The sequence below is a fragment of the Accipiter gentilis genome, chromosome 16 (assembly GCF_929443795.1).
Source record: "Accipiter gentilis chromosome 16, bAccGen1.1, whole genome shotgun sequence".
NCBI classification, from domain to species: Eukaryota; Metazoa; Chordata; class Aves; order Accipitriformes; family Accipitridae; genus Astur; species Astur gentilis.
This window is the reverse complement of record NC_064895.1, coordinates 2,268,513-2,292,977: the sequence shown is the minus strand read 5'-3', so window position 1 is coordinate 2,292,977 and position 24,465 is coordinate 2,268,513. Positions and strand designations below refer to the sequence as shown.

At 51.5% G+C, this 24,465-nt stretch overlaps 1 protein-coding gene across 7 annotated transcripts; it reads left to right on the top strand.

The window, feature by feature from the left end:
- The first annotated feature begins 35 nt into the window (after positions 1-35).
- SLC11A2 (solute carrier family 11 member 2) lies at positions 36-24,270 on the top strand. Of its 7 annotated transcripts, none has more exons than XM_049819487.1 (18): positions 37-322; positions 884-1,056; positions 8,544-8,618; positions 9,906-10,045; positions 10,786-10,911; positions 11,286-11,405; positions 12,511-12,617; positions 13,303-13,373; positions 13,457-13,524; positions 13,937-14,092; positions 14,528-14,686; positions 15,008-15,094; positions 15,607-15,726; positions 15,951-16,100; positions 16,433-16,506; positions 16,665-16,818; positions 18,403-18,456; positions 22,925-24,270. In XM_049819487.1, the coding sequence occupies exons 1-18, from the start codon at positions 312-314 to the stop codon at positions 23,000-23,002; spliced, it is 1,923 nt and encodes a 640-aa protein (XP_049675444.1). In that variant the 5' UTR covers positions 37-311; the 3' UTR covers positions 23,003-24,270. The 7 variants fall into 7 exon arrangements, with proteins under 7 accessions (XP_049675442.1, XP_049675444.1, XP_049675445.1 ...); XM_049819488.1 differs by lacking the exon at positions 37-322 and adding an exon at positions 1,756-1,834 and having other exon boundaries at positions 913-1,056; XM_049819485.1 differs by having other exon boundaries at positions 36-1,056.
- The last annotated feature ends 195 nt before the right edge of the window (positions 24,271-24,465 follow it).

Genomic DNA, 24,465 nt, shown 5'->3' with positions numbered 1-24,465 from the left:
GGCGCGGCCGGTCATGTGACCCCAGGCGGAAGTAGGCCTTGGGGGCCGTCGGGGCGCGAAGCGGGGCCTGGACCGGGCCGAGCCCCCCCCCCCCGGTCCCCGTTACCGGCGTCATCGGCTGGGGGGCGGGCACCCCCCCGGAGCTCGGGCCCCCGCGGGAGGTTCCCCCTCTCCAGCGCTGTTTTAAGGCCCACGGGGCGGCGCCGGAGGAGCCTGGGCGGGTCGCGGCCTTGTCCCGGGTTGCCCGTCCCCTTCCCGGGCCCTTGACTTCCCAGCGGCGCTTGGTGGTTACACGTTAGGGTAGTTGGTGAATGCAGGCGAGGTGAGCTGGATTCCCTCTCCCCTTTTACTTGCCACAGCCGGTGGTTGGCACAAGAGCTGGGGGTTAAACTCGTTCCTGGGCCCCTCGAGGAGAGCCCCTGCCCGTGGCGGGGCTGTAATTCTCCTTCAGCTGCTGCTGCCCTGCCCCAGACGTGGGAGGGGAAGTCAAATCCCTGCTGCAGGTCACCAGCGAGGGACAGTGTGGCAGCAGAGGGGCTGTGGGTCCTCCACAGAGCCCATGGTCCCCGCCCCGGGTGCCTTCCCCTGTCTGCCTCGGCTTCCCTGGCCTGCAGCCAGGTCAAGACACCGGAGCTGTGCAGGATGCTTCTGCGTCTATCCCTCCCGCAGACAACCTGTGTGCTGAGCGACCGAACCAGTTCTGCAGCTGCCCTCGGGTAGTTTGATATGGGTCACGGTTGTTTTCTTGGTTCTCAGAGCCATAAGAAACCATGCCAGAGGCCTTTTGGGAAACAACTGCTGCTTCTACCCCTGCCCCTAAGATCTACCAACACCATTCCCCCCAGGCACTGCTAAAACCAGGCGCTACGTTGCCTCTTTCTAGGTCTCTGGCAGCTCCTCCATCTTCTGTGAATCCTTGGGGATGCTTTTGCCAGTTGAGCCCCCTCTCCTCACTCTGGCCGGACCCCCGAGTCCCCCCGGTCCCCTCCAGCAGCCCCAGGAAGCGGGAGTGCGTGGTACCGGTCACGCATGCCCGTGTCTTTGCCCTCCTGCCTGGTGAGTCTTCAAGTGTTGCGCATTCAGCTGTTACTTATCAGAAAAAGGCACTGGGGGCCCTTTTGCAGGAAAAAAAAAGGGGGGAAAAAAAAACCAACAAACCCAGGGTTATCACTTGGCCTTGGCGGGTTTTGGACCAGCGGGGATCGCTGATAATACATTGTATTGATCCAAGCCGGGAAAGGATCGCGTCTTATCAGAGCCGCACGTACCGGCGGCTGGCAAGTGCCCCATAAGTGCCAGTTTGGGCTCTGATCTGTCAAATAGCTCCGGTGGAGCAGAGTCCAGGCCAGCTCATGTGCTAATTACCGGAGCACGTCTGATGCTCGACCAAACGGCCTTTTAATTGAGCCTTCTAGGTTGATAGTGTGCCCCAGACAGCACGTAACCCACCTTTCCCCCTGAGCCTGATGCTGCCGCTCGCCATGGGGACGAGGTTCCACATCAAAGTGTTCGGCTGTCCTATTAAGCCCCTTTAACTCGGCGGTTTTTATAGTTATTTAAGAGACGATAAGGTTGAAGCAGATGCGGTCATTTTCAGGAGACTTTGAATTGTCTCCTGAGCTCCCCTCGGAGAACTCTGCACCACCAGATCGGTGTGGGTGCTGCGGGCGGAGGAGAGAGGGAGGGGAGCCAGCGGAGAAGGGTGGGGACACCTTATATAGAGAGAGGAACGTTGACGGGGCTGTCTGCTCCCAGAAACCGCCGAGAGAGAGAAGCGGGAACGCCATGCCCAAGAAATACACCCTCAAGCAGAGTTCCCCCAGCTGCGAACTGGGTGAGTACCACAAACGCCGATCCTGGCAAGCTCGCCATCCCTGTGGGGTGGTCTTGCTGATGGGAGGCATCACCCTCATCCCAAAATACCCTGGCATTTTGGCAATAATGTAAATTTTCCAGCTTCAGGCCAAAAGCTGTTGGCAAACCACCTCCTGCGAGGTTTCTCACACCTGTAGGTGCTTTTGGCAAGGCCGGGCAGCATACCGGCACGGTGCGGGTGCTGTGCTCGCGTTCCCATGCGGGAACGGTGTTGTGGTTTGGTTTTAATTTCCTTCTCCAATGCTCACACTGTCAGGTCAGAGGTAAGGTCAAATCCACAATGGCAGAGTCTCCCACCTCTCAGATTTCTCCTCTGATTTTTCTAGGATTTGGTTGTTTCAGCAACGTGCTGTGATGCTTTTTGGTGTTTAAACAATAAGGAATGCGAGTTGCAAAACCTCCATGTTTGGGGAAAGCAAGGAGCTGCTTTCCCAGCTGCCGGCAGCTGTGCTCAGCAAAGGGCTCTGATTTTTAATGAGTGGCTTCTCCCATGCAGGTCAGGGTGTCCTGCTCCGTAAGCCTGGATCTCTGCACACTCTCCTGTCTGTTAATGGTCAGGCCATAGTTCCAAAGGAGCACGCTTGCTGATCTACCAAGAAATTAAAAGGTCAGGATGGTGGAGATAAGAACACAGAGTGCTCGTGTGCTACTGGCAGCGATGCCATGCTGCTCCTGCCATGCGCTGCTTCCCGGGCTGGCGGGTTTCTGGTGTGTCTCACCAATTAAATCTGTTGTTTTAGTTCTGGAGAAGGGGTTGCTTAAAAAAAAATTATCCCAACTTTTCAAGGGAGTGTGCAGAGTAGAGGAATTCTGTGAAAGAGCAGCATTTCTCTCTGGAAAAAAAGGCAGAAGACCAAACAAAAGACAAATCAAGACTCTTCTCCCCCCAAATACAGAGTATTCTTTGTGAGATACAGCTGCATTCAGAAATAATGAACACGTGACTGTGTCTGCAGCTGTTTGCCAGCAGCCAAAAATCTAGAAATTTGGGGCTTTGGCATGAAAAGCACTGCTGAGGTCAGCGAGGTCCAGGCGGAGCTTGCTGGCTCCTTGACGAATCCGCGTTTTTGGGGTGGAATAAGCTGCTGTTGGAAAAAAAACTCGGAGCAGGTGCAGGGCCCGGCCTGTGCGGGGGTCCAGGAGGGGAATGCTGCGGTCGGTCTGTGTCCCCCCCACACCGGGGCCTGTACCGGGGCTCGGTCCCCCCCGCAGTGTCCCCGGTCGCACCGATCCACGTCACAGGGCGGGCTAAGCTAAGCCAAGAGAAGCCAAGCTGAGCCGAGCCGAGCGGGGCTGAGCTGGCGGTGGGGCCGTGGCATGAGGCGATGGCAGCAGGAGCGGCTGGGGGTGGCTGAGGCGGTGAGTGATGGGGGCTGGCGGGGGGGGGGGGGTATTCTGGGGACCGGGGAATGGTGGGGGGATCCTGCCTGGGTGTGCTGGCAGCAGGGGGAGAGCCTCCTCTCGGGACATCCCCGGGGGGTCCCTTGTATGTTCTTGGGGGGTGGGGGGTGGAAATTCTCCCTCAGGTGATCACTGGGGGCCCCCCTGGGTGTGCTGGGGGGGGGGGGAGGGGGGGTCCTCCCTCTTGAGTGATATCTAGCAGATCCCAGGGTATGCTGGGTGGGATCCCCCCTCGGTTGATCTCTTGGGGGTCCCTTGCATGTGCTGGGGGGGGGAATCCTCCCTCGGGTGATCCCCGGAGGATCCCCTGGGTGTGCTGCAGTATCCGCGGGTCAGTTTTACAAGGGGGTGCCATGGACCCGCTGGCCCCCAGCACCCCAGGCACTGCCCCCCCACCACCGCTGAGGCTCAGGGACCCCCGTGAGCCCAGGCTCCCCGGGTGCTTGGTGACCTTGGGGTGTCCCCTGGCCCCGGGGGTCTCTCTGAGGACAGACGCTGCTCACCCTGCCGAAACCGCTGATTGCTGGCGTTCACTGGTGGCTTGGCCGGCCCAGGTTTGGATCCCCCTGAGCCTCATCCTCTGCTTTCCTCCCCGTGGGCTGGGTCTGACGTTAATCCTCCGGCGCAGTGCCTTCCCTTTGGGATTTGGGATGAAAGCGTACCGGGTCGCCCAAGGTTTGTCCCTCGTGCGTCCAAGGGCTCGACATTGTTTATATATGAACTTCATTGTGGGGCTTGGGGGTGCAATGAGAGGACAGCTTTTAAAGCCTTGGCTCGCTCGGCAGCCACCCCATGGAGCTCTGCCTGCCTGGGCTGAGTGATCCAGGACATATATTTTGCGTCCTGTTATCGCTGCAGAGCCACAGTTGAGCACCCCCGGGGTCCAAACTCCGGCACCTGCCTCGGGTTATTGCGGTAGGGAAGACGAGGGCGGCCGGTGACGATGGCTCCCGGTGCGGTTCTGCCGGCTGTCTGATTCCGGGCTGAGCTCGGCGAAGGTCAGTGTGTCCCTGGCAGGGCTTTGCGTACCCGGTTTCAGCCTCACCCTCCGGAGGTGCAGTCCCTGACCAAAGTCCTTGCATGACTGCAAGCCGGAGGTTTCCTCGGAGGAGGGATATGATCTCTCCTGCAGTGAGCACAGCTCATTATATGGGCAGGGGCAACCGTCAAACAAGCTCTTGAGCACAGGAGTTTGTTGGGAGAGTGGGATGCTGCAATCGGCAATGAGGTAATGGCTCCGTGTTCCATGTGGGACAAGGCCTGGAGCATCTGGGGCGATATGACGACCCCCAGCCCCGCCACCCCACCCTGTGCAGTGGTCCCACAGCTCAGCCACACTGCTCATCTTTTTTTTCTCACTTTTTACAGCACTTTTTAACCAAAATTTCCACTATCTCGGGTGCTGCCTTATGTTTTTTGAGGGCATTTTTAATCCCCAAGCCTCATGGCTGCTGCTGGAATAGAGCTTTTCAATCAGTTTGATTTATTACCTGTTGTGAAAATACTTGAAGTCTCAGGTGCACGACAGCCCCTGCCCCTTTCCACAATTGGGAAAAGCAGATGAGAATGATGGGGAGGAGCTGCAGGGGCTGTCTCCTAAATCCAGGAGCCTTTGGATCGAACAGGCTGGGGAGGAGAGCTGCTCCTCGCTTCCAGGTTGTTTCCCAGGTGTTGTTCTCCTTCCATAGAAATAAATACATCGCGCTATGTCTTTCTGGGAGAGTACACTTGGGTGAGCAGGGCAGGCTTATCCCACCACGCCTTGACTCGGTGCCCTTCTGCTTCCAGGCCATCTCCTAGCTAAAGTGCGTGGTATGGGGTGAACAATTAGCAGGGAATGAGCTCGTCTGACACGTTTAAGAGTCAGCCAGGTAACCTGCCTCAGCACGGCTGAGCAGGGACCTCAGCGATGGGAGCGAAGCCAATGTCACAGCCTGCTTTTATCATCTCTGGTCATCAGCAGCAACGTGGGCAAGAGAACAAGGAGGAATCCTGTGGGGACAAACCCATGGTGCTGCTGGCCTGGGGTGACTCTCCTCCAGGTCCATGCAGAGGAAAAGGTTTTCCAGGGCTGGGACCCAGCAGTGCCGGTGCTGGCAGAGCGGCACGGGCGTCTGGAAAGCAGGCGAGGGGGTGACCTGGTTGTGCAGGCAAGGAGTTAACCCTGCTGGGACTGCAAGTGGTTAACCAGGTTGTCTGCTCTGTTTTTGGGAGGTGTGTTGTGCTCAGGGCTGCCCCTGTGTGACTTGTATAACATGAGCTGGAAGGAATGGGGTCAGGTTTTCGGTGTGACCGTATAAAGGGCTGTCCAGTGTGGCCAGCCCACGGAGGTGCCTGTGTGTGAACAACATGCTGCACTAACGAAACGTCAGTCCCAAAACCACTTTAAAAGAGTTAACCATCACGGCGTGCCTCACCAGAACCAGCCAAGTTCAAAGCCTGACATCAGATGCAGAAATCTCAATCACAGGAACTGCTCCCAGCGTGAGACAAGAGAGCACTCCTTGTTTAACAAACCCCCATGTCTCCATGTTGAGGATGAGCAGGCAGCCTTTGGCTCTTCGGCTTTCCCCTTGTCAGCATTGCTGCCTTTCTGGCTGTCAAGAAGAAAAGACCCGTTGGACCAAGGCTTGTTGTTTCATCAGTGAAAAGGGAGGGTGTGCGTGGAAGAATGATCTGTTGTTTGCTCCGTGGGTACTGAAGGTCTAGACAGCAGCACTACTGTCTTGTCTTTTTTGATTAGAGCAAACTCATGATATTCTGCTCTTGGGTTTTTGCCTTATTCCAAGGAATATTCCTCCTGGGAAGGAAGCTGCCTTGCCTGAGTGCAAATATGGGGTATAAAGTCAAACCCAGCAATGGTTACAGTGAATGTTTTACCTCCAGGAGGCAGAACGTGGCCTGGCGAGCCCACGCCTGGTGTTGAGGAATTGCTTGAAGATGTTCACAGAGGTTATGGGTAGAAGGAGCAATAACTCCCAACCATTTTTATCCTGCAATTTCTTTATCCTCTAATTTCATCCGCTTTGAGAGCAGCGGCAGGGTGTCACTAGAGCTGTTCTTTTAGAAAAGCACCCAGGCATGGAGACAGAGCAGGCAAAAAACATCCCTCGGATGCATTTTCACCATCTTTCTCTTGACAGCTCTCTGGTTCCCAGCTAGACTGGAAGCGTGCAAAATACTCGTATGTGGCTAAAGCCAGTGGCTCCTTTTATTGGAGCTCTGGGGGAGAAGGATCTGCAGGCAGCGCTTCCAACCCAGCACGTGTGGGAAAGCGTTCCCTGCGTCGGGTCATGAATGAGCCTGTCACGAGCTTGGCAGCTGCCGGCAGAGATAGGGGAACCAATTTTGCTCCCGCCCAACCTGGGATGTGTTTTGCAAGGAGATATTTAGGTCAGTCTCCCACTGTAACGAATGTTTGCCATGTGATCTTCTTCCTCTTTGCCTTTATTAATGAAGTGAGTGTTTCGTGGGACTTGCTGCCACGGTAAGCGCTGTTCCTCTTGAAGGAATTAGATTTTGGGGAAAAGATGGCTTATTGCTAAACTTGAGCGCTTTTTTAATGAAAGCCCTTAGGCTTAGTGCTTTAAAAAGGAGCCTGTAAAGAAAGAAAATTGTGTGTGTGACAGATAAAAGCTTTGCTTCAGCCTTGAGGTTGTCCCCATCCAAGTGGGAGCTGGTGGAGGGAGAAGTCTCAGGCAGAGGCACCGTCGCTGTAGGGGCTGGAGAGACGGCACTTGTCCTCTCCGGGGGTCAAAGAGGCAGGAGGTATTTACTCACCATTTCTCCCCACAGCGTGTAGCGATTTGGTGGCAGTTAAAACCTGGAAGGGGCAGGGGCTGTCCGGGACCCTGATGTGTTTAAGACCGCGGGGTCACAGCTCTCGGTGGTGGCATCTGGCATCCCGCTTCTTTCCAAGTCGTGCTCAAGGAGCCACGACAGGGCAGTCCCGCATCCTCACCAGCCCTCCTGTCCCCGGGTGAACACCTCTTGGACCGGAGCCGCTTTCTGCTGATGAGGCTGGAAAAGCCACTCACTTAAGCACTGGGTTACTGCGCTGCTGGAGAGGCAGAGCTGGCTGGTGTGCAGCCATGGGAGAGCAGCAAAAAAAATGGGATGAGAAATCTTACGGTTTAGTGAAACCTCAGTGCCTTGCTCCGCACCAGCACAGATGAATTCTCCTATGTGCTCGTCCCGAGCAAACACTCAAGATTATTTGCAAAGTAGTGGAATAAGCAAACTCCTTCCCCCAGGCACTGCGCCTTGGCAGGTCCGTTGGCGGGCATGAGCAGCGAGTTATGCAGAGTTATGCAGAGTTCAGAGCTCCTGGAGCGTGCTTTATTCATCCAGTTGCCTTAGACTCAGCACTTTAAAATCTTAAGTATATTCAGTTAGATAAATAACAATTGTAGCCCTGCCTACAAGAAACGCTATTGCTCCAGCCCTATGTGATGTAACCTTCTCTGGATTATTTTCACATGCCTGACCTGGTTACAAACCACCTTTGGAGCTGGTTATGGAACTGGGAAATTAATATTTGAAAACCTAAAATTGGTTCAAATCACTTAAAATGAACTCCTGGCTAATGTTTTCCTTTTATGTCTTCACTGAACCAATATTGCCTTGTTATAAGGAAACCTCCCGTTAATATACAACGGGCTTTGATGGAGATTAAGTGCTTTACATACCAAACGTACATACTATTGCTACTTTGACTTGTCCTTGAGGGGTTTGGTGGGGTTGACCTTTTAAAGCCTGGAGGACACAAGCTTAATCCAAAATCCTGTACCAGATCCTGGTTCCTTTCTGTGTGAGTTAGGTTTAAAAATACACCATGATGAAAGAGTTACATCGTGCCCTTAAAAGAAATTTCAGATGCCCTGTAAAGGGTGCGGCATAGATATAATAGTTGTGCCTGGAAGGGGAGGGATGGTATGTAATTTCTACACATAAAGGAAATTCCACTCTTGTTTCCTTAGCTGGAGTTTCACAACAGGCACTGTCCTAAGCCTGACAGCTTGCAAATACTTCTGTCGCATTGGTTTGCCTGGTCAGTCCACTCACCCTTTCGTCGTGTTGTTGCAACAGGAGTTTCCAAGGAGGTCCCGGGGAAAACACTCCCCTCCTGGCCCTGTGAGGTTCTTCAAAGCTAGAAAAGGGCTGGGGAAGTAAATCTGTCCCTGCCAGGAGCTGTTGGATCAGTTGGCTCTCTTGTAGGTTTTTATTCTCCTTCTTGACAGGTTTTTCCCCCCCTCTCTCCTTTGCAGCCAACGTGGCCAATCTAAACCACTGGAAGGATTCCACCATGGGGAATTCTGACACAGACCGGAAAGCATCCTACGGTAAGGCTCGCCTTGTGGCACAGCAGATTTGCTCTCATGCATCCACCTTCCATTTAATTAATTCCTTTGTTCTGCAAAAACCACCCCAAGGATTCAGTGTGCCCCTTTACCATGTACTGCCCGGTACGCTTGATTATCATAGTGGACACAAACCATCAGGCTTTTGAGACGAGCCCAGCAGGAGATTTACAGTTCCCAGGGCTCACTCAGCCTTGCTTAACAAGATGAACAAGCCTGTCTTGTGCAGACCCATCTCTCTCCTGCACGCACGCTCACAGGTAGTTCTAAATCCATTATGTAAACGGGTCTGCTGGCAGAGCAGGCAGCCCTGCGAGGTATTTGGGAGGCAGGGAAAAAGGAGGAGCAATCAACTTCAGTTTACTCTGATGATGCAATAGGAAACTTGGTAGAAGAGCTGGGCTTGGTTTTAGTCCTCCTCTTACGAAGGCTGAGTGCTCGGGACACATGCTGCTCTTCAGCTCTTAGAGCAAAATGCCACGTAGGGAGAGCAAGAGTGAGTATTGGCTCGATTCGGGAGAAGGGACTTTTTGCTGAAGGTGGGCAGGGGAGGAATCGGGTGGTATTACAAGTCTTTAACACGTTATCTGTGGGAATGTGCATTTTCCGTTGCTGGAGTAACCCTGCACATCTTTCTCACAAGTTAAATTTAGAAAAAATTCATCAGGGCTGGCTCTCCTGCCTGCCTCTCATGCTTTAGGAGAAGGAAAAATTGTCAGGCAGCCTCCTGACTGTCACTTGCTTCCAAACAAGTGCTGCATTGTGTGTTCCCTGGATAGGAACAGGATTCCGCAGGACAGCAGGGTCCTTCCAGAACTAAACTCCTCACAGACGGTCTGTTCAGCCATGAGAGTCTGGGGAAATGCTCTCTGTAATGGTACAAAAATAGCCACGGTTTTCTTTTGGATCTGGCTTGTTCATTCCCAGTTAATCATTATAGTAATACTGTGGGGCTGCCATTACATCACACAGTGCCCCGTGACGGCTTTTTAAAAATTAATCTGAATAAATAAACTGCCAGCTAGCCAGTCTTCTCTCACCGTGTGGGAGAGGGAGAGTTCGAGCAGTGTGGTCTCCTACAGTGGGTTTACAGCAGTATATGTTATTTTCATTTATTTCTTAATAACCTAATTAACATTAACTGTGAGGGTGGAGATGCTCATTTTGCTCTGGCTGTGGGTCCTGCCAGACCCCTGCCAAGTTTTTCTGTGTTTCCAGGGACCCTCACTCACTCTTCCTTCCTTTTCTGCTTCTCTTTCACCCCTGCAGAGGATGCCTCTGGGGAGCATGGGGAGGTCGTCAGCACAATTTCCAGCAGCAGGAACCCGCTGCAGCCGCCGGACACCTCCTCGGAAGAGCCTTTTACCACCTACTTTGACAACAAGATCCCGATTCCCGAAGATGAAACGGTGAGTGCAGCTGGGCGCTCCTCCACTCACTGACAGGAAAATCCAATTGGAAAAATTTGCGAGTGCTTGGTACCCGAGTAAGTCGCTCCCTTGGGTGCTGGTTCCCCTTCTTGCCTAGACTGGGAAGGGTAGCCGGGCTGCGGGATGGAGATCTGGGAGAGAAGAGGGTACAGAATCTCCTGTGCTTGCTGGGGAGTTATTGATTCATCACTCAGGAATTGTCTGCTGCAAATCTTGGAACAGCAAGACCTGCTAAAGAGCAGAGCAATGTCTTGTTTGTAGTCCCAGGGGAGGGGAACTCAGTTCTTTGTTCCCTTATCAAGGAAAGGCAGCAAGAGTGCTTCGCCTTTGTAACAGCATTGTCCCCTTTGCAGGGGGGTATAGATGCCCTCTTTGCATTTGATTAAGCAATGAGGCAGCATTTTCCACTGCAGGCGCAGGAGGATTCCTCTCCCACCCAAGAGTGTGTCCTTGGCTGTCCCAGAGTCTGGTCCTAAACTCTTTAGATGAGGACCAGAGATTGCTGGAGAGTTTAGGATGGAATTGAAAATGGGCTCAACTTACCAGCACTGCTTTCTGTTGTGGCAGCGAGGAAATGAAAATCAAACCCTGGCTGTCTCTTACCGTTTTTTATGCCTGATAGCTGGGATGGTTTGTGGGGACAACGCATCCCCTGTGTTAGGAGAGGGCTCCGCTGCAGGGCTGACTTCTGATGTCTTGATCCTCTCTCCCCTTAATAGCACTCGTGCTTCAGTTTCCGCAAGCTCTGGGCTTTCACGGGGCCAGGCTTTCTGATGAGCATTGCCTACCTGGATCCAGGCAACATTGAGTCGGATTTACAGTCTGGGGCTGTCGCAGGATTTAAGGTCAGTGCAGAAACCTACAGATTAAGTGCTGTAAGTTGTGCAACCAGTGTACCCATCTGCATTTGAGGGCAGGAGTACTGATAGTGCTGTTGCTGCCTAGCTGAAAACACCCCAGAGAAGAAGGGGAGAGTGAGGCTCTCATACACCCTCTTCGGCAGTGACTCCTGGCTTTATATGCATTTGGATCCTTCCCGTGCCAGCTCCAGGCACATAGAACAGCCTCCAAATGTCATTAATAATGTGTATTTTAAAAGGCCTGTGATTCCTAAAGGTGCACGTGGGGCACAGCCGTTCTAAGGGACCCAGGACCTTGTTTGCGGCCGTCCTTTCTGGCTGCCCCAGCGCACCCACTCCTGCCTTCGTGTCTCCCTCAGCTGCTCTGGGTCCTGATGCTGGCGACAATCATCGGCTTGCTCCTGCAGCGGCTGGCCGCGAGGCTGGGGGTGGTGACGGGGCTGCACCTCGCCGAAGTGTGCAACCGGCAGTACCAGAAGGTGGGTGACCTCCTGGTCCTCAGTGGTACGGAGAGGCTCTTCGGATAGTCCCGTGGGCCTGGGTCAGTGTGTTTCTCTCAGCTGGGGCCAGCAGGTCTCACGGGACTCGTGAAGTGTCACTGCTACCCGTTAAGTGCCAAATCCTCCTCAGGAGAAAGTGTTCCAGTTGCCAAAATATATTTTCATCATCGTGTCTTGCTTTACTGTCCAAGAAGCTGGGGGATTAAGTTGATTTGTTCTGGTTTGGCTCACAGTTGAAAGAAAGGCAGATTTAGAGGAAGATTTTAATTGTAGCCCTAGTGGAGCATGAACAAAGGGCTTGCTGAGAACCCGGGCTGTTAGGAGAGCAGATGAGGGATGCTTCAGGTCCTGTCGGTGTCCTCCTCATCTTGGGAAAAGGAAAGCACAAGGAGGGAGGTGGGGTGAATGTCCTGGCATTTGCCAGTGAATTGCAGACAGAGTCAGGAATAAAACCCAGGATTTCAGCTTTTCTGTTTGGACTGCTGCCTCACAAAGCTGAAATACTTACCACTTAAGCTCAAGGAATCATGAGGAGAGAAATGGCCCTTCAGAGCAAGACCATTCCATGGCTGTTACATTTCCCTGCTTGAGAAATCATCATGGCTTGTGTAAGAAAGGGCTCTGCATCTCATTCAGCTGAAGATGAGTGAGGCTGTCCTTTGGGAAAGGGCTGTGGGGAATTCGGTGATGTCCCCAACTCTGTGCAGTCTGATGTTTCTCATACAACACCTGAGACTTTGTCATTGGTCTGACCATGTGAAATATCTTCTGATGCTCATTTCCAGCACCTCCATAGACAGAAACATCCAGCTTCACTCTCGCAATGAGCAAAATGTATTGAGGCGAGTAATTTAGATTATGTAAGTTACCCGGGAACCTCCTCCAGGGATTGCCACAGGTAACCTGGATTTCTGCCCTGGACTAGCCATAGAGCGGCAACTGTAAACATGTTTTCCACACCATGGCCAGGGATAGGAGATCGTACCTGAAGTGTGATTACCACAACCCCGTGCTCATCTAGGAAATTCAAGGGAGAAGACATTTTCCCTCTTTTTAACGGCGTTGGGTATTTCTTTACCTCTAGGTGCCTCGGATTATCCTGTGGCTGATGGTTGAACTCGCTATCATTGGATCCGATATGCAAGAAGTCATTGGCTCAGCGATTGCTATTAACCTCCTGTCTGTGGGGAAGTAAGTTGGGTTTGTCATCAGAGGGCAGCAGGAAATGAGTGCTCCCCTCTAGGATTAGGAAAGTGACACTGTGTGTGCCAAAAAAAGACAAATTTATTTCCTATAAATATTCCAAAATAAGTTCTTTGTAGAGGGTGATTCATCTGAGCTAGCTGAGCTAGCTCTCTTGGATGACTCAGCCTTTGGTGCCCGTTTCTTTTTTTTGGCTATAAGGAGAACTGCAGGTTCTGGCTTTTATTTTAGCTATAACTTAAACACACCAAAATTGGGCTGCAGCTTTCCTGGCAGATTTTATATTCCTAATAAAGCACTGCCAGAAAGATGTCCTTTTCAGCCAGGAAGGTTGGAAGTGCAAATGTAACAGGAAGCCACAATTTTGTACCAAGTAGCTATTAAAAGTCTCGCTCACTCCTGTCATTCTTAGTGTTGACATGGGATTTGCTCTCGAGATTCAGGGAGAGAGCTCTTATCTGAGCTATTTGTGCAGAAAACAAACCTACGGTCCCTTGCCCCGTGCAGCCGAATGTCTTGTCAGACTGCAAACAAACCCTTGGACAATGTGGTTCCATCCCCAAACAAGTGCCCTAAACAAAAAGAGATTTTGGACTCTGAAGTATTGTTGTGGCTGGCAGACGAGGTCAAAGTGTTTTGTAAGCTGATGTCTGCTTGTGCCCGTCTCTCGCAGGATCCCGCTGTGGGGTGGCGTGCTCATCACCATTGCTGACACGTTTGTGTTTCTCTTCCTGGACAAATATGGTAATTTCTCCTCCTGAATTCTGGAAACTAAAACTGAGATTCAGCTTTTCTCAATTTGTTGATGGTCCTTTCTCTTCTCACAGGCTTGCGAAAACTGGAAGCGTTCTTTGGGTTTCTGATTACCATCATGGCTCTAACGTTTGGATATGAGGTATATTCACTATCTCTCTCTGTGTTTCCATCGACACTGTTTGGAGACACGTTCCCTCTCCCCCCACCACTGCTCCTGTGCCCAAACAGCACCAAACCACAGGGGCAGACACTTAAAATTAAGGACATTCGAAGTTGGCTCTGTTTTCGATGTGACCGTCATCTGGCTAATACCCTGGCATGCAAATCAGGCTGTATTGAACGCTGCCTCTCCAGTGTGGAGACTGGCACACGCTGTTCAGCACAGCATCCCCAGTTTTATTAAAGAGCAGACGTTTGCCATGTTGTGGTTTTGGTTTTTTACCAAAGCAGCCACATTTTTGCTTTCGAGTATCTTCAGGTGGGCAGCCTAGGCAGCTGTGCAACACGTGTCACGCTACAAATACCCCTATTTCTTTTGTCTCTGTGCCCAGTATATCACAGTAAAGCCCAGCCAGGAGAAGCTGCTAAAGGGGCTGTTCATCCCGTACTGCCAGAACTGCGGCACGACCCAGCTAGAGCAAGCCGTGGGAATCGTGGGTGCTGTTATCATGCCGCACAACATGTATTTGCACTCTGCCTTGGTCAAGGTAAGCGGCTGTGCTGATTAATGTAGAAAGCATATACAGGGATGGCACGTTGGGAGGCCTGAAACACTTGAGGAGTCACAGCCTTGAGGAGTCTGCTTTAAGCATTTACTTTGGTGGGGACACAGCAAATGCCCTGAAGGAGGCTGGTTGGGGCTCCTGGAACAGGGAAAGCTGCAAGAGCTTTGGGACACATGTCCTTTACGTGTGGATGTGGGACCAGAAGTCTGCGTCTCGTGGCTAGCACTGCCACGCTGGAAAAACCAGCCATTACTTGTTCTGCAAATGTTGTGGTTTCCTTTTTCTTCCCTCCGGCATGTTCTCTTCGCAGCCAGTGACCCATGTCCCACTGTCTAATACGGTATAATTACAGATACAAGTAATATAATAGTGAATTCCTGTTTCTCAAGCCTGCTGTTGTCACCATCCCCTTTTCAGTCCCGGCAAGTGAACCGTGCAAACAAGAGGGAAGTACGAGAAGCTAATAAGTATTTCTTCATCGAGTCCTGCATCGCTCTCTTTGTCTCCTTCATCATTAACATCTTTGTTGTGACCGTCTTCGCTGAGGCTTTCTTTGAAAAGACAAACGCAGATGTGGTGAGTTGGGGCTGGGACTTGGCTCCTCACGGACTGGCTGACACCGGACCGTGGGGCTGTTGGAGCAGTAACGGGGACCGTGTGGGCAGAGGGGCAGCTCCGAGCCTTATCAGTACTTATGGAGCAGAGCCCATATATTCTGTGCCTAAATGGGGGGGAAGAACAGGGGTGCTGATTATTTCTGTTTAAACCTGCATGAAGAGGCACCCAGCATCTTGGGACCTCCAGCACCCACTGCTCCCCACGTGCAGCCTTTTCCTCTCATCCTCGCTTCTCTCTCACTGAGTGAACACAATCTTCTGCCCCTTCCTGTCGTTGCAGAACGGCGTCTGCATGAACGCCAGCAGCCCGCACTCCTCGCTCTTCCCAAACAACAACAAGACACTGGAAGTGGATATCTACAAAGGGGTGAGTGACCCACAGGGCGGGATGGCCTCATCTCCGGCAGCCTAGTGTCCTTGTCTGGTAGAGGCTGCTTCTTTTGGGCAAACAGGGAGTGTTGAAGGCCAGGACCTGTAAAAGAATCGTCAAAAAGAGAGCTGGAGCAGACCCCTGGGGATCCTTGAGCCCAGCCCTTTGGCCAAGCAAAATTATCTATCCCTTTGCTAATTGTGCTGCACCTAACCTGACCCTAGAGACTTCTCAGCTATCTGTTCCCCTCTTTTATTAGCTTGGCCATGACAAAGTTTTTCCTTGCATCCATCCTGAATCTGCTTTGTTAAAACTGCAGCCTGTGAGGTATTGCCTTGTCCACTGCTGACGTGGGGAACGCTTTTCCTGCTTCTACAAATGGATTATGCCTTCTCTTCCAACTCCACGCCTGTGATTAATCTGGTCACAAGGGAATTCGTCTGCTCTTTCTTGTTCCCTCTCTCAGATGTGAGACTGAACTGACGTGAGGCTGCAAATCTCTGTTCCAGGGTGTCGTTCTGGGCTGTTACTTCGGCCCTGCTGCTCTCTATATCTGGGCAATCGGGATCCTTGCTGCCGGCCAGAGCTCAACAATGACGGGGACGTATTCTGGGCAGTTCGTCATGGAGGTAATTAGCCTGCGTCTCCATTCTCTCTACTCCTGAGCCTTTAAAGCTCATATTGATGATTCCCCTTCCTCGGACACACAGCTCTTGTTGGAAGCTCCGTAAAACTCCCTGATGTGCCTTTCAACCAAATCAGCTTTTAATCCTACCCTGAGCCCCCCTCTTCCTGCTGCACTTGAAGTCTGCTTACTGTTTTCACCCAGCAGCTGCTCTGTTTTTTTCTGCAGGGCTTCCTGAACCTGCGGTGGTCCCGTTTTGCCCGGGTGCTGCTGACCCGCTCTATCGCCATCACCCCCACCCTCTTCGTCGCCATCTTTCAGGACGTCGAACACCTGACTGGCATGAACGACTTCTTAAATGTTCTTATGAGCCTCCAGGTGAGCAGCAGTGCCTGGTTTGGGGGGTCAGGTCTCGGAGAAAAACATCTAGCACTAAATATTTCAGCTTCTGGTGCCTAAGGGTTTGCAGGAGCAGCTGAGCAGAGCGAGTTACTGTCAGGAGATGTCGATCTGCTGTGGGGAGGTGGAGAGAATCAGCCAGGGTCTGAAATTACTTCCTTCTTCCAGCCAGGGGAAGTCCCTTTGACTCACTTTACAATAGCTTTGGGGAAATGCTGTCAGCTGTGAGCAAGGCTTGGATGTTTGTCCATGCTGAGATAATCAGAACAATTTCCACTCTTTATTCTTCTGTATTTTCTTGCTTGTTCCAGCTTCCGTTTGCTTTGATCCCCATCCTGACATTCACCAGCCTGCCCAGTGTCATGAACGATTTTGCCAATGGACTGTAAGTATGAAAGGAATTGCCTCCAAGCAGGAGATGACGTGTTGCTCGCCTCAGGCACACATTTTGTTTCTCTCCTTGCCTCGTGGCCTAGAGCATCTCCTCCAAACGCAAGAGCCGCCCCTCCACCTCACCCCGTTTTGCTCTCATTTTGCTTGCAGGTTCTGGAAGATCGCTGGCGGCATTCTGATCCTCCTGATCTGCAGCATTAACATGTACTTTGTGGTGGCCTACGTCATGTCCCTGAACCACGTGGCTTTGTACATCGGGGCTGCGATTCTCAGCGTGATCTACCTGTCCTTTGTGATGTATTTGGTAAGTCTGGGTCAAGCTGAGACTCCCTGTAGGAAGGAGAAGCCCATAGATTTATTTTCTCACCATTATATTAATATCATCACATTTTACAGGCATTGAAGTCGGCCACGGGGTCAGAACAGATGGGGAAGTTGAGGCTTTTGTGGCCAGATTTGCTTGGGAATCTGTTCTGTGCTGCACCTACTAACCCACATGGCCTTTACCCTGCTTTTTCAACCGTCTCTTTAGCAATTCATCTGTTCGCTGTTCCCAAAAAGGCCTCAATTTAATGTCACAGCAGGTGAAAGGTTGGCGGAGACTTTAGAATAATGCACAGTTCCTCTGTACGTGTCTGTATATTGCCAGAGGTGTAAAATCATAGAATGATCAGAGAATCCTAGAATGGTTTGGGTTGGAAGGGACCTTAAAGATCATCTAGTTCCAGCCCCCCTGCCATGGGCAGGGACACCTTCCACTAGACCAGGTTGCTCCAAGCCCCATCCAACCTGGCCTTGAACGCTTCCAGGGATGGGGCAGCCACAACCTCTCTGGGCGACCTGTTCCAGTGCCTCATCACCCTCATCGTAAAATATTTCTTCCTAATATCTAATCTAAATCTACCCTCTTTCAGTTTAAAGCCATTACCCCTTGTCCTATCACTACATGCCCTTGTAAAAAGTCCCTCTCCAGCTGCCCTGTAGGCCCCCGTTAGGTACTGGGGGGCTGCTAGAAGGTGTCCCCAGAGCCTTCTCTTCTCCAGGCTGAACAACCCCAACTCTCTCAGCCTGTCCTCAGAGAAGAGGTGTTCCAGCCCTCTGGTCATCTTTGTGGCCCTCCTCTGGACCCGCTCCAACAGCTCCAATGTCCTTCTTACGTTGGGAGCCCCAGAGCTGAACTCAGTACTCCAATCCCACCAGAGCGGAGCAGAGGGGCAGAATCCCCTCCCTCGACCTGCTGGCCACGCTGCTGGTGATGCAGCCCAGGAGACAGACGGCTTTCTGGGATGCCAGCACACGTTGCCGGGCCATATTCAGTTTTTCATGCTCCCAGGTCCTTCTCCACATGGCTGCTCTCAATCCCACTCATCCCCCAGCCTGTGTCCGTGTTTGGGGTTGCCCCAACCTGGCTGCAGGACCTTGCACTTGCCCTTGTTGCACTTCACGAGGTTCACATGAGCTCCCCACTCCAGCCCATCACAGTCCCTCTGGGTAGATCCCTTCCCTCTAGAGTATCAACCCCCACCTCAGCTCAGTGTCGTCCCCAAACTTGCTGAGGGTGCACTTGATCCCAGTGTCTGTGTCCCCAGCAAAGCTGTTCAATAATACTGGTCCCAGTACAGAGCCCACTCGTCACCGGTCCCCACCCAGACATCAAGCCATTGACCACAACTCTGAGTGCCACCATCCGGCCAGTTCCTTATCCACCCAGTGGTCCGATCCATCAGTGGTGCCCGTCAGCGCTTCTTTACCTCCAACCCACCCCTGCGTTTCTTCAAATGATGATTTATTTACTGTCGAGCACACGATGACGCTTAAACGAGCAGAGCCCGCAGCCTCTGTAACATTCCACAGTGTTTCTGATCACTGGCACCTTCTTTAATTGCAGGGCTGGCTGTGTCTGATCGCTCTGGGAGTCTCCTTCCTGGCCTGCGGGAAAACGGTAAGCGTCACCAGGACACTGCTCACGGAAGAGTCACCTTCTCACTCCACTAAGTAGACGCAGTGTCTGTACACAGCGAGTAGCCATCAGAGCCAGTGCGTTTCTATGGTTTACTGTGTGAACATATACAAACGTATGTGCGGTTTGCACAGGGAATATGCGTGTAAAAACAAAAAAAACCAATCAGATGTACATATTGGGAAATGTGTTGCTGCTGAAATACTCAAAAGTTGGATGTTTTCTTTGCTGAGCACCTCTAATCACGCTTGTAAGAAGGAGTGTTATGTCGGTTGTGCAATACAAGGAGCTGCCTGTTTTCCTGACACTAACACATTTTGTAGCACAGAGGGAAGCACGCCGTGCTGCAGGCTGACTTCCCTTCCCGGCTAAACTTTGCCTCCAGCCTCTTTATGTTTTTGGCATTAAAACTGGCAGACTCCCTTTTCCCTTAGCATTTTAATCCATGTAGCAGAAACACTGAAGCTCCACGTAATTACTGCTTCTGCACTGAACGGGAGAATCTAGAAAAATAAGCTAGGAAATTCAAAATGCACCTTTTGGGTGATGTTTGAAGGATTGTCCTGCCGCTGACACTAGGCGACACAGTGACACTACGTCCAGAGTCTACCTCTGCAGCCAGATTGCGGCTGCCATTCACAATCTGACTGGATTTGTTTTTCACTTGAAAATCCGTCTAATTCAGAGTGGGGCTGAACGCGATGCACAGCTTCCCCGACGGCGGAGTGACATTAAGGACAAGAAACGTCAGCATTAGTATTGTCTTTTTTTTTTTTTTTTTTTTTTTTTTTTACTTGCCTGGCATGTGATTTTGGTGGTCAGCAAAGGAAACGAGCTGTAATGTTTATGGTTATTTATGGGTTTGTGAGTTTATTCCCTATGTATGTGATTAATGGAAACACTCTTTGTAGTTCTCAAAAATCCTTGTTTTATGGCTCAAAATGTCACATTGCAGAGGATGCCAGTAGCCTTCCCCAGGGGGGTCATCACTGTAACACAACTTCAGGTTTTTATTTGCCCATCCTGCTTGGCCCTGTGTTAAATTCACTACAAAACCTTTCTTGTTGCCCTTCTCGTTAGCATTGAATGAGTTTCAGTTACCTTCTCAGGAGACGCCTTCACCTGGAAGGCAGACCTAAATCCGATGTAGCAAATTATGATAAAGAGAACGGTACGTTTTGCTTCTGCGGTTAGGAAAGGCAGTCTGTCGTTTCTCCCCGATGAATTTTGAGGTTGCATCCCACGTGACAGGGTGGTTTTAGACATCTTGGTCATGAAAATCGGGTGTCAGGAGCTGTAAACCAGAGGTTTATTTAGCGAGGTTTCTCTTCCCTGACCCTGTGGAGGCTGTGGCTGGCTGGCACGGGCAAGGCAAAGCTCCACAAAGGGTTTTTAGGTACCGAAATGCTTTTGTGGATCTCAAAAGACCAAGTGCGGGTGGTTTGGTGTGTCGCAAACAACCTCTGCTCATAGATACCTCCACTGACTCGAAGCTGAGCCCTGGCCAATGCAGCACCTGCAGCGAGGGCTCAGCACCGGGCTCTGCCGGTGCCAGCTTGGGTTCTGCTGGGCTCTGCTGCTGCTGGCACTTGCCAACCTTCCCCCACCGGAGCAGCAAACGTGGCTTTCGCCCTGCCCAGGCAGTGGGGTTTTTTTGTAGAGTTTGGTCAGGACTGCCCAGCGCGGGGTCGTTAGCTGTTTGGGCTCCAGCCCTCATCGTTAAGGAGGCTTTCTCAGGATATTCATCGCCTTCCTTGGCGTTTCTCTTGTGCCCTCTAGTCCCAAGCAGGGAATTGCTTTCTGAAATAAAAGCCCTGCGGCATTCAAAGTGTTGGAGAGAGACGATCTGCAGGCGGCATGGTTTGGGGTTTGGTTTGGTTTTAACTTTTCTTGTATGAACAGACCCCAGGCGTGCCGCACCGCTCGCTTGTCTGGAGCTCTTCTGATGGCGAGCAGGAGGTGAACAGCACGGTCAGGGGCAGCACACTCACCTTTTGAGCTCTCAGTAGTGTTTTAGCTGTCTCTGCCTGAGCTTTTGGGGAATTTCATGATGCCAGTGACAAGTTTCTTAGACGCAGGTGACAAAACTCAAAGCACAGCATGAAAACTCCATTTTAATTACGGGCAGGATCGTTTACATTATTCCTACCCTTTACCAAGCCAGCCGAACTTTGCTTGCTGCCCCCCCTTGAACTGAGCAAGCATTAAAACACAACATCTTTCTAATTTTCAAATCATTAGTTAAAAAATTCCAGTAGGATTTAAACCCTGTATTGTAATGCTTGTAGGTTTTATACCTATTTCCACAAACAGAAAGCTAGCGTGTGCGTTGCAAGTGGGAATTGGTGGGGGTTGTTGGACTGGAGGCGTGTTTGTGGCCAGTCGTCCTCAGCCAACGGGCTCTGTAATCCCACTGTATCCATCCCTCTGATTTTCCTCTATTTGGGATTTTTGATTTGTAAGGTGTCAGTGGAGATTCTCCTGGCTGCTCTGCTAAAATAATAACTTTAAGATGGTAGCTCTACACTGGAGCCACTGGATTGAGTTCTCATTTTCAGCTTCTGCTCCTCATGAAACTGATTTGGGTTTTGGTTTTTTTTCCCCCCCCATATCTGCCTTTGAAGCAGTTTGTACAAACTACCTTTTCGATTAAAAGACAGATACTTTTTCAACTTGGCTTCTTGGGTCTTTTTTTTGGGGGGGGGTTGCTCTGAATCGCTAGCGATACCTGGCTATAAAGGAGAACCCCAACGGCTTCGATGCCCGCAGACCACGCTGGCAGCACGAGCTCCCGGTGGGGTGTGTGGTGCCATGCCGGCACATTTCCCATCCCGGCGGGATCCAGACCCACCAGCCTCTCTTGTATTTGCTCCTGGCTTCCCTGTGAGCACGCAGCAGGTCCGCTGTGACCGTGGCCTCCACCAAGAGAGTGAAGGATCAGGATCAGGTTGCCACAAGATGTGCAGTTCTTTCCCCGCTGGGATTTCCTTGGTGGGATCCAGGACACGGCGCACGCATCCTGCCATGCTCTTACTTTATCGGCTTTTCTGCCCCCGGCCGTGCACTCCTCCTGTCTGCTCCTTGGCCAAACTATCAGCTGTGCTGAAAAAAAAAATCTTACTGGTTTTTATACTCGCCAGAGCCTTTCCTTTAGCTGCAGCTAAGCCCGAGTGTAGGTACAGACCTGTTTATTTAAAACAGAGATAAGCTAGCCTAACCCAGGGGGTTCATAACACGGGAGATCAGAGGGACGAGCCAATTGTCTCTCATGATCTAAAAATCTGCCAGGAAGGTGCTGGTAGTGGCAGAAGTTGCCACCTCACTGCATCCCCCCCTCCCGCCTCCATCACCGGCTCCTGATCCGGAGGCTGGAAATCGGTGTTGCCCCGAGAGCTGCACCCTTCCCTTCCCACCCCAGCGAGCTTCCCGCTCCCCTGGGAAGGAGCCGGGTGCTGCAAGTGCCTTGTGTCTCTCTCTTGGGGTATTTTATTCTTATTTTATGAATTTGTAAGCCTGCCGGGATGCTCAGGGAGAAGGAAAGTCCTTTGGGGTTTGTTTCTATCCGGTAAGGAACGCTCGTGGTAAGTCCCGCTCTGTTAAACCCTTGCACCCGCCGCCTTGATTTACAGCGGCCAAGGGAAGTTCTCTGGTCACATTCGCCTCTGGGAGAAGGCAGACAACCACCCTGCAACATGTTCTTTTCCTTAACCAACGTGGGGAATCAGCTAATGCTACTTAAGGCTCATCTGCACCCATAATTTAATTCAAATTGAGAAGGGAATTAATTTAAACTAACGGAGGGGATGCTCTGCAGAAGAGAACAGCTCTTCTAGAGCATCACCATGGGTAGATCCCTTACAGTGGATCAATTTACCAATAAAGAGAAGTAATATTTGCGCCACGTCATGTTCTGTCTGCTTAATAAACCCTAATTAACGAAGGCATGGCACAAGCCGATGGCGTGGCAGCAAAACGGCCGCCTCGGCTTTGTCCGAGCACGGCGACACCTTCCCTTCACAATCAGCTGCAGGCGGCCTCGGTGATGCCCACGATGCTCCTGCAGATTAATTAAGCGCCTGCAATTAACAAGCACTGTTAACCCCCTCAGCAAATTTCAGAAGAGCCCAAATACTGGTTTATTTTACTGTCACGTGCAAAAGTTGCTTTGACGCTGCTTTGGCTGGACGACCTGTGGCCAGAAGCCGGAAAACCCCAAAGTTTTGGATTCTGCAGGTGGAAAAGTGCTGGTGAGCAAGCCGGGGTCGGGGAGCTCAACTTGGGCTTTGTTAAACGCGGCTCAACTTGAGCTTTGTTAAACTCTGCTCAACCCAGGCTTTGTTAAACCCTGCTCAACTCAGGCTTCATTAAACCCTGCTCAATTTGGTCTTTGTTAAACCCTGCTCAACTCGAGCTTTTTCCAGCTTTAACTCTTGTCCTTCGCCTCTTCCAGCGCCACTTGGGATTCGCCGCTCGCCCTGAACTCTTCCTCCTCAACAACGTCGACGCGGACACGCTCGTCACCAGATGATTGCAGCTGCCGCGGTCGAAAGGATAGAACCGGTTTTAACGGAAAAACCTTCTTGTGCCGCAGAAAAGTCTCCTCCGTTGCTTGAGCTTAGCACAGAACCAGGCACACGGTTGGGGATTATGAGCGGAGCCCGGAATTTCTTCCAGGGAGGACGACGGGATCGGACCGTCCCGTCAGCGGCGAGAAGAACGGCAGAGCCGGCGCCTCACATTGGCCGCGGGGGGAGATCCCAGCTCTGAGCCACAACGTTGCTGATCTTGGGGGCTTTTAGGTACCTCAACAGTTATTCCCCCCTTTTTTTTTTCCCCCAGATAGCTGATCCGGGAAAGGATTCATTGTCATCTTCCTGATTTTGATTCAAATTTCTCCTGTCTGGTTGGTAGATCTGGTGTGATGCTAATCCTTTTTTTTTTTCTTAATCTGGGAAAAGTCCAGGCTTGGAAAACCAAGCAGGGGCAGCATTTCATTACAAGTGTTTTTATCGAGAGGCTGCACTCAGATTAGGGGGAATGAGAGAAACCACAGTAAGACGCCACCGAAAAACCTGGGTTTCATGACCACCGGGGCAATCTCCCCATCCCTCTCCGCATCCACCAGGGAATTACAGATGGTTTTGCCAGAAAACCTGGCTGTGTCCGACCTCCTCCACTTGAAGATCTCCTGCTGCGAGAGGGTGGCTGCTTCTCCTTCCCACCGGCGTTTTTCCCAGCCCGGAGCCGGTTCCTCCCTCTGTGCAGGCGGCAGCGAAGCTGCTATTATCAGAATTTCAATTAAAAAGCCGAATTTGCTGGCCAGGCTCCGTCCCGCACCGGCCTTTTGCCCAGTAAAAGCCAGGAAGGGTTTGCACATGCAGGACGGAGCTGTTTTCCTGGCATTTCAAGAAGTTTCGGGTGCTGCCAGAGCCCAAAACCAGTCCTCAAGCTGAGTTTAAGGTCAGCAGGCTCCACCAGCAACGCGCTTCTTATCTCTCCCCCCCCTCCTCCTCCTCCTCATCCTCCTCCTCTCCTTCTTATTTTGGTTGATTTGTTTTGAGCCCCAGATGGAGGGTGGGTTTAGATGTTGTATCTTGCCTTTCCTTTAATTAAATCTTCTGGTTTAATTAAACCTTTTCCCAATTAAACCTTTTTGTTTCTATGTACTTGGCACCGACTACGCTGCAGCTCGTGAAGAATGCGACAGAGGGGCCAGACTTTTCCGGGAAAAGATTCGATTTAACCTTTTCTGTTCAGCTTTCAGCCCATTTTAGAAATAAACTGATGTTCCCGCTCCCTTTTCCTGGAGGAATTCATTATTTTCCCAATTTTTCTGTGCTCAAATTGCACTGTTGGCACTCGGTAGCATAGCTGCTGTGTTTAGGTAAGTAAATACCCGATAGACGCTGCGGGTAAGTGCTAAATACCCCGCGGATGCTCGGAGATGCCGGGATTTTGGGGACATTCCATCCACGGGATTTATTTTTGGTA